Raw genomic sequence first — 9806 nt, forward strand, 5'->3', positions numbered from 1 at the left:
AAATTTTCAAAAAAGCCCCAAAAAAAATTTTATTTTTCAAAATCGATCCATTTTTTTTTATTTACCAAAATCGACCCGGTTTTTACCATGTGGGCTTAATGACGTTCCTAAACAGTCGGGGTTGGCAAACCCGACTATTTAGGAGGATGTTAAACCCCATTTAATATCCTTAAACCCAAAATTTGCATGTCCTAAATAGTCGGGGTTGCCAACCCCGACTGTTTAGCAACCCCGACTGTTTAGGAACGTCATTAAGCCCACATGGCAAAAACCGGCAAAAACCGGGTCGATTTTGGAAAATAAAAAAAACCGGGTCGATTTTGAAAAATAAAAATCTGTTTGGGGCTGTTTTGAAAATTTGTTCTTATAAATATACGAGAAAAGAGATTTAGTGTCACAAGTGTAAATTTGGCCAAAAACAAAGGCCCATTATTAAAAGAGAAGAGTAAAGACGCTCAAAGGAGGGGTTGAGTGTGGACTTTATTGACAGAATCCAGGTATAATTCGATAGGAAATTACAAATTGCCCCTCAATGAAATCCCAAAACTCCTCTCATTCTGGCTCTCGTGGAACCCAAGGCAAAAGAGCCAGTAGCCTTTACTCTCCTCCTCGAAACGCCAGCCTCCACTGTTGAAGACAAAAACCTCATTTCAAATTTTTTTTAAAGTAAAAAAAAAAAAAAAAAATCAAAAACTAGAATGGATACATTCATCAGCTTCAGATCAATCTCAGAGCTCAGGATTTTGTCAGCTCTTCTCTTTCTATTCATGTTCTGTTCCAGCTTGAGATTAACAGGTGAGTTTCAGTGGCCAGCTTGTCTATAACTTTGGTTTCTTTGCATATTGTCCTCTAATCTTTGCCAAAATTTGATTTTTAAGGTACAGGTCTTGAATTTTTTTGTTTTGTTTAAGTGGGGTTTTTTGGGAACCCTTTGATGTTGCACCATTTGCTTGAATTTGGTAATTTGGGGTTGCATGGGCTTGAGTTGTGAGGGATGTTTAGTTATTATGTGGGTTTTTTTTTTGCTGAATTTTTTTGAAAAAGCTTTTTCTTCTCTATATTAGCAATTTTTTTCCTTCGCATGTCATTGTGTCATTGGGCTGTTTAATTTGTGGAAGAAACAGAGGGGGAAGAAGTAAGAAAAGCTATAACATTGGCATGATCAGTAATTTCTTTATTTGAAAGCAATATTCTTTGTCAATTTTAGATAATGCTTTTGTTTTGATAGTGTAATTGGATATCTTTTTGCCGGAATTTTTTTTCCTATTTTTGCCGGAATATTAATCATATATTTTGAACATTTATGAAATTTCATGTTTTTATACACACAAGCTGATGGTTGAGAAACATGAATGAATTATAGGCTGTGCCTGACATGAGTTTTGTGGCCTTGAACTATTTAAATCAGTGGCTTTGCAGCTTCAAAAAATTGTGACTTTCTTGCGAGAACTGAGGGAAGAAATAAATGTGAATTTTTTTTTTGAGAGATTCAGGTTCTTAAGAGTGTATGGATATAGTTGAAAATCACATGATTTGATATTCACAAGAATTTGAAAGAACGAATAAAGTCGGTTGCTATTTACCTCCGAGGACAATGGTGTGTTTCGATTGACAGAAGTTCTTGAATCCATGATTTTTTTACTGTTGCATTTGACATGTATGTCTAGAATAATAGTAGCTACTTGAATATTCTGCCTCACTTCATCCAGAATTTTAGAGTGGTGCTTCCTGTCAAAAACAGGTAAGCTCCTAATCCAATTTGTTATAAACTTATAGCAGCATCCTTTCTTGCATCTGATTTAAGAATTGACACTCGTGCTTCAGTACATGAATCTTTGTTTTACTTCTGCAGAGGCGTATGATTCACTTGACCCTAATGGAAACATAACTATCAAGTGGGACATTATGCAGTGGACCGCAGATGGCTATGTTGTGAGTATAAAATTTCACAAATACTTACCAATTTCAAATTAGAAAACATCCGAACTGCGAAATGACATTGTCCGTATATTCATTAACATAGAAATCGTAGGAAAAGACGCGTGCACTTCTTCTAATCTTTATATCAAGAGGTAATTGCATGTAGAGCCCCTGGGTTAAATTTGTTTGACTCTTTTACGCTCACATGGAGTCACTAATCTCACCTAGGGGCAATATCTGCCAAAATCTCACCAGGTGTAAGCGAGTCAAACAAATCTAACCCAAGGGGTCTATCTGCAACAATGAAACTGCAAGGGTAGTAAGTTCAAAATAATGATAATACAGGTCTATCCAATTAATCCTTGTAGCAACGCATCCTCTCAGGCTGTTGTTACAATTTTCAATTACCAACAATATCGTCACATCCAAGCACCCGGATGGACTCTCGGTTGGACATGGGCCAAGAAGGAAGTGATCTGGACCATGATGGGAGGACAAACTACAGAACAAGGCGATTGCTCAAGATTCAAAGGAAATACTCCACATTGCTGTAAGAAGGATCCAACAGTTGTTGATTTGCTCCCAGGAACTCCATATAACCAGCAGATTGCTAATTGTTGCAAAGGGGGAGTGATTAATTCGTGGGTTCAAGATCCCGCCACCACTGTTAGTTCTTTCCAAGTCAGCGTGGGTCAGGCGGGGACCACCAACAAGACAGTTCGTGTGCCCAAGAACTTCACCCTCAAAGCTCCAGGGCCTGGGTACACGTGTGGAGTGGCTAAGATTGTGAAACCTAGCAAGTTTATTTCGCAGGATGGGAGGAGAACAACCCAGGCTTTGAGTAAGTGATTTATCAAGCTTTTCCCATGAATATGGATAAATGCTATGTTGTCGGAACTTATCTTTGATATATGTCGGTCAAATATGTGGTTGATCCAACTAAACATAGCTAACTTATATCATAAGCTCATTAAACTAGCTGGGTTTTTAGTTTATCTCACCACTCAAAATAAAACGAGTCCAAGAGCAGGCCACTTTTGCTTTTTTCATATGAGCAACAAAAAAGATGTGGATATTAGTAAGTAATTGCTTTTGCCCACACCGAAAAGAAACCTGAGGACATAATGGGGGAATAGGGAAATGTAATAAACATTAAACTTAGTTCACACAGAACTAGTGTTTCGCTTTCACAGTAAAGTTTAGTTAAAATGCAGCTATCAGTCAGTTGTATGTGTCATTGTAAGATATGTACAGGACTATTCGATTGTGTCTTATTGAAGGCTAAAAATGTTGCTGTGTTGTCCCAGTGACATGGAATGTTACCTGCACATATTCCCAATTTCTTGCTCAGAAAACCCCCACCTGCTGTGTTTCGCTTTCATCTTTCTACAACAACACAATTGTCAGCTGCCCGACGTGTGCCTGTGGCTGTCAAAACAATATAACAGAACCTGGAAGTTGTGTGGAGTAAGTTAAAATTTCTACATTTCATTTAATATGGACATTTTAATGAAGTTGAAATTTAAAGTCATAGTTTTCTATTGACAGGGGAGATTCACCTTATTTAGCTTCTGCTATCAATGGCCCTGGTAAAAATAGCTTCACTCCATTGGTTCAATGCACTTCTCATATGTGCCCTATTCGAGTCCACTGGCATGTAAAGCTCAATTATAAAGAATATTGGCGGGTGAAAGTCACAATAACAAATTTCAACTATCGGATGAACTATACTCAATGGAACCTTGTCATCCAACACCCTAATTTCGACAATCTCACGCAAGTATTTAGTTTCAATTACAAGCCGCTCACTCCTTACGCAGCCATAAGTAAGTCATCTCAATCTTTGTTTTCTTCGTGTTATAATATAATTGTGAAAAAAATAACAGGGAAACGTCCTCTAATGTATAGAGGGCTAATAAGAGTCCTGGAAGTTTAAAAACAAACACTGTCACTCCTACCGTCAAATGGGATCAAATGTGTATCGTGTAACCCATTTAATGACAAATATACCCCTGTTCCTTCTTTTAAAAAGAGTAACCATGCTTGTTCTTTGGATAGGGCATTTCTGTCATTAAACAGGTCATATGACACCCGTGATCCGGATTAATGGAAGAATCAAAAGGAGCGGGTGAAAGTGTTAACCGAAAACTTCGAAAAGAGTTCTGTCTGTTTCTACAAATCTTAGAGTGATTTTCTGTAATTTCCATGTAATATTACTGATATGAATGCCATGGTTTGTTTTGTTAGATGATACCGCAATGCTATGGGGAATCAAATACTACAACGACTTGCTCATGGCAGCTGGTCCTTATGGAAATGTGCAATCTGAACTCCTATTTCGGAAGGATTCATCGACATTCAGTTTCGAGAAGGGTTGGGCATTCCCTCGTCGTATATACTTCAATGGTGATAATTGCGTTATGCCACCTCCAGATGCATACCCTTGGTTACCAAATGCTAGCCCTGTACTGAGAAGCCCATTTACACTCTCACTCACAATCCTATGGACAATTTTAGCACATCTACTACTGAATTAATTGGAGGGTACCATTGTTTTGTACATGCTAATTTATGTAACCCGACACAAAATTTAGTCACTGTGGTCAGTTATGGCAAAAGAATATATGGTTCATTGTAATCCATCACTTAGTTGAGTAACAGTGGGACCTAGTTATTCACATCTAAAAAATGAAACTGGCAAATTAAAGGAAAAATAATATGTAGTTTTAGTGTTACAAGCGGTGATGCCTGTGCTTGCATGGATGGATCTGGTTTATTTGGTTTGTATATATCTGATGGTCTTGTTTCTAAAAATTTCCGTATTGAATTTTTTTTTTCTTTGGATTGATGGCCCTTTAGAAATAGGTAACATAAGTTGGAATTTCTTATTTATATAGGAAGTGTAAATAAATTTTATTATAAAATTTAAAATTCAAAGCTAGGGAGGGACATGTGTCCTTTTTTTTTTTTTTTGATGAGATGCAATGCTAATAGTAATCCAACATATCTTTTTATATATAAAGAATTATTTAAATCACTTTTTTTCCATCTTTACACTTTCTATGTAGTTTCATTTGTTCTTTTGCTCATAGAATAATAGATTCAGATTTTCTTTAATTATGATATCTTTCACTTGATTATCTGTCCATTTAGGATTTTAATTATTATCTTAATTTGACAGTGAAGGTACATTATAACAATAATAACTGCTAATTTATTTTTTAATAAATATATAGTCTTCATGTGTAATTACTAATCTACCCATCCTCTATAAAAGTTGGAAATATGGGTAAATTACACTAAATCCCCAATACCTTTGGAAACTCTAGCTAAACTTCTAAATTTTTTTGAAAAAAACTTCGAAATTAACATTGTCTGTTCATGTGTGTTCAAATGACCAAAGTACCCCCCTCCTGATAAATTTTGGTAGAGAACACCCAACAACTTTTTCATTTTGTCACTTAACCCCAAAAAATTTTAGTACAAAACCCTAATTAAGAAGGGCCACACAACAGTTTTAGTTTATGGATAACTGTCAGATTTTTTTAAAATTTTTGGGTACTTCAAATTTGATTAGTATTATCAAATATTTGACTATAAGTAGAATATTCTAATTAAGAACATATTTAATTTGATAACGATTCTTGGGTAAATATAAGATTATATGTCCATATGTCACCTTCTCATAAATAACACATATTTTTTTGTGCCTTTAGAAAAACCATCAATTTCTCATTATATATAAATCTCATTATATATAAGGGAAAGGAGATTATATAAAAAGGAGGCATATCATGCAGCATAGCGTCAGTTTACATCTTATTCTTGTGATTGTTTTGTACTCGGCTTCATATAGTGGCAGCATATCAAAATAAAATGCCTCACATTCTGAAGGATGGCATCAAACAACTTGAGGAAGAATCCCCCCAAGAAATTTAATGACTAGGAATTTTCATCAAGCCATTGCCAATCCCATCCCAGTTACAAAGGAAATACTAACCAGTAAACTTCAAGTCATGTTCTACAAAAATACAGGCGGAATATTTAGAAGCCATTACATGTACACAACTACTGTTTCCCCCAACTTCGTTCAATAATGGTAACCTAGGCATCTGTATCAAGGAGACTTAGCTTCAGACTAAGAATTCTGTCTCATCAAGGGTTAAGCTTCAGCTTCAGCTTCAGCAGTAGCCATAGGATCAGGACCGTTGTTGGGCTGGGCTGTATCTTCTTCATCCTTCTCTCCTTCGCGATCCTCAGCTAGTTTCTTCCGATGAAGCTCTTCTGCTTCTTTCAAGGCAGCTTGATTTTCCGCCTGGAGACGCTTCATCTCCTCTTCTTGCTGCTGCCTCTCGAACCAGGTGTCTGCATCTGCCCAAACTGCAAAAAGCAAAATACACACAGATTCCCGCAACGCATTAGGTAAACTTACACACCTGGAGTCAGAATGTAACTGGCAAAATAATCTTACAGCAGGACTAAATAGCATATTATATCAATTACATGAAGAACGGATAGGTGAGTTTGTTGTTAAGAACATGAAGAGAACAGGGATATGGGGAAAAAAGGGTGATACTGGATGGAAGGCCTCTAAAAGTCAGACAAGAAATGAAAGAAAACAACAGAAAAACTGAGGCGAGAGAGAAGAAAAATATGAAACACCCCTTTGTCACATATACAAGATGTATACAATTCATTTCTATCAAAAACTAAAGAATTTAAAAACTTGAAGGTCATTAAATACCCAGAAACACGGCCAGGAAACATGGAAGTTGCCCAAAACAGAATTTCTTAAAAGCAGAGGCTATACTTATTACCATGCTCAAGTATCAACCATGACAAAGGGTCACATGCAAGGACGCATTTGCATATCAAACTATGTAACATGTCATTTACAATCTCAAACAGATCAATTTTGCTCTAACAATTGGATTGTTGTTGCACATTTTTGGACTTTTTTACTTCAGCAGCAAAGGAAAAGAGTGAATAAAGTAATGGTTACATTCCAAACAACACCCGTAATAGCAGGTGCGAAAAAAAAAAAACATACCTCACCTCCAGTCAACTCTATTATACTGCTCATGAGAAATTTAAAAGCTAGGTGTCCACCATCCTCAGGAGGAGAACAACAGAAGCTTTAAGCTTTGCCCGAAGATTAAAGGTTTCTCATTGTTTTATTCATTAACTTCGGTACAATTTACATGTTAATTTAGTTTTAAATTTTTGTAGAATTATGTGAAGTACAATAAACATTGGTTTTCAGCGGTTAGCAATCATCCTTGGACATAATCTAGAGATATTTGTTTCACAATTTAATAATGATCCAGTTGGCGGCAATGGTGGATGATAGGAATTGGCGATGTACATTTGATGCTAAAAAACATAATGACAAAACTGGTATATGGCATTTTAATCTCGTTTCATACTTAAATCTAGAATCAATCAATCCTATTAAACAAACTAATAATATATTGATGCAGTGACTCCAAAGTAGCAGTTTTAAAGATAAGTCTGATCATATCTGCTGTTTATACATGAGTTTTGTGTGTGTGTGTGCGCGCGCGCGCGCATATAACATGATCAAAACTGCCATCTGACCCAGGGTTTTTTTCTCAGACATACTCCTGCCCAAGTGTGAGAGGGTGGGACTACGTAGCACCAAAAGTTTCTTACATGATCCTACCAGAAATCTGTCGATAATATTCAGCACCATTAAGCAGTCAAATGATTCAAACAGTACAGGTTAAGTTGGTTATGCTAAAAAAAAACTTTTGCACATTGGGACATACCACTTCAAAAGAAGTAATGCAAGCAAGAACCCAAAGTGAGGTACAGGCAAAGCTTTTACGAAATAGCTAATTGAATAATCTTCCAAATTTCCCAATAAGCTTTGCACCATACACCTTTTATCTATAAGTTTAACCTAGCATCAGTATTTTGTAAGATTTCGAAGCAATGCTTAGCCAAGTTTGATTCTTTTTGAGATCATCCCAATAAAGAAGAACAAAATTAGGGTTTTCTTACTCGGCTGGGCGGCCCAGCCCTGCTCCCCTCCCTTGATCCTCTCGGGGAGGGCGTAGTTGACGGTGAGGACTCGGCCGGCTCGGCGTCCGTCCATGTTGTCCATGGCCGCGCGGCGTCTCCCTCTCCAGGAAGGTGACGAAGCCGAAGGACCTGTGCTTTCTGGGGTCGGCCTGGTCAGCAGGGGTCTTGACGTCCTTGTGTCGCCGAAGGGGACGAAGGCCGAGTGGATGAACCGACTTCGTTGCGGCCTCCATCGGCCTAGGCCGGCCGACGTTACAGCGTGTTGCTTCTGGACCTGTTGGGGTTCGCCATCCGCCGGCCGCCGATCGAATGCGCCGCCGCCGCCCACTTCTTGATTTCCGAGAGAGAGAAGGGATTTTTGGGTTAGGGTGTTATTTCGCACGCTAATAAGCATCGTCGATCAAGCAAGCCCTAGCTAGGGACTTAAATTCTTTCTTTGTACATCCCCAAAAATCAAAATTATGGACAAGTGGAAATTAAAATAAAAAAAGGACCGATTCCGCTAAATAATTAGCAAAACCGATCATTTTGCTAATTATTTAGCAAAATCTATCAGGCTAAAAAGATGTCGATTTAAAAAAAAAAGTCCAGCTTAGAACATACGAGACTACTAGTCCCGTATGTTTTAGGTGAACTAATCACCGATTAGTTCACCCAGAAAACATACGAGACTAGTATTCACGTATGTTTTCGGGATCTTCTCCTTTGTTGAGCGACGTTCTTCTTGGCCTGCTTTAAGGCCTTGGTAGCGATGTCGTCGGCGTTGACCAGAGTTGGTCACCACGATGGGCCTTTTGTGACCCGATACCCGTCGCTTTGGCGCGGGTGCAGAACCTTCAACTCGGTGGACGAGTTTGGCCGAAGCTAAGTCTTCTCCTTTAGAGAGGGGATTGTATGAACAGTGCAACCCTTAGGGGAGACAGTTCTTTGATGAGTCGGCCACAACTGGAGCTTTAGTCTCCTTAGAGACTTTGCGGATCTTACGCATAGCCTTGGGGCTAAGGGACGGCCACAACTGGAGCTTTAGTCTCCTTAGAGACTTTGCGGATCTTACGCATAGCCTTGGGGCTAAGGGATCCGGAGGAGAGTACCTCCTCATACTTGGCTTGATCGAACTCGATGATCAGAGTTTCAACGATCGTTCTAGCGAGCTTGATGTCGAATTGCGCCACCATTTCTTCGTCAGTGAAGCTAGTCCCCAGCGGAGTCGTCATCTTTTGTTTGTTGGAAAATTTGTAAGAAGACAATTGAAAGAATTGAATTTGATTTATTCCCTCTAACTGCTTAGAAAAAGAATGTTTACAACTCTCTCGATCTCTAACTGATTACAATTTGAATTTCCGATTACAAAAGAGAAGGGGATCAATATAAATCCTCCCCTTTGTTTAACACTGGGTTCTTCACGGTGGCGATGAGATGTCTCCCTCGACGTTCGTATCGAGTTTGTTTCTCGATGACGATCCGACGTTTCACTTTGCTGGAACGATATATTCTCCTCATGATTTGACGTTGTGGAGAACTTGCAAAGCAAGTTTTAAACTAACTCTTAATGAGTTTAGGAACTCAGAGCGAGTTTAAACTCTTGTAAAATAGTTGATTTGAACCGAAAGTCGGTTATAGCCAAGAACGAGCTCCTCGTTGCTGAAGTTGAAGATGATCTCCGTTGAAGAATGATGCCGATCCCTTCAGGCCGTTTTTGATCCAAAAAATTACAACCCTGAACTCGGTTGAGTTTCTTCTTAATTATAGGGGATTAAGGAGGTGTAACCGCCCCTTAAATCACTCCTAAGTGGGTGTAACCGCCCTCAAATCGTGGAAAACGGTTTTAAAACCGTTCAGCC

The 9806-nt window shown here is 38.4% G+C and overlaps 2 protein-coding genes across 4 annotated transcripts; one reads left to right on the forward strand and one right to left on the reverse strand.

Annotated features, from left to right (window-relative positions):
• LOC109844291 (COBRA-like protein 1) lies at positions 560 to 4655 on the forward strand. Of its 3 annotated transcripts, XR_002247978.1 has the most exons (7): positions 560 to 795; positions 1853 to 1932; positions 2266 to 2761; positions 3228 to 3387; positions 3469 to 3746; positions 3979 to 4084; positions 4168 to 4250. XR_002247978.1 is itself a non-coding variant. In XM_020413275.1 (6 exons), exons 1-6 carry the CDS (start codon positions 699 to 701, stop codon positions 4455 to 4457), a joined length of 1401 nt encoding a protein of 466 aa, XP_020268864.1. In that variant the 5' UTR covers positions 561 to 698; the 3' UTR covers positions 4458 to 4655. The 3 variants fall into 3 exon arrangements, 2 of the variants coding, with proteins under 2 accessions (XP_020268864.1, XP_020268865.1); XM_020413275.1 differs by lacking the exon at positions 3979 to 4084 and having other exon boundaries at positions 561 to 795; positions 4168 to 4655; XM_020413276.1 differs by lacking the exon at positions 3979 to 4084 and having other exon boundaries at positions 562 to 795; positions 2305 to 2761; positions 4168 to 4655.
• LOC109845419 lies at positions 5785 to 8114 on the reverse strand. Its single transcript, XM_020414668.1, has 2 exons — positions 7945 to 8114; positions 5785 to 6300 (listed from the first exon to the last, which is right to left on the reverse strand). Exons 1-2 carry the CDS (start codon positions 8045 to 8047, stop codon positions 6083 to 6085), a joined length of 321 nt encoding a protein of 106 aa, XP_020270257.1. The 5' UTR covers positions 8048 to 8114; the 3' UTR covers positions 5785 to 6082.

Source organism: Asparagus officinalis, chromosome 6 (assembly GCF_001876935.1).
Source record: "Asparagus officinalis chromosome 6, Aspof.V1, whole genome shotgun sequence".
Classification (NCBI taxonomy): Eukaryota; Viridiplantae; Streptophyta; class Magnoliopsida; order Asparagales; family Asparagaceae; genus Asparagus; species Asparagus officinalis.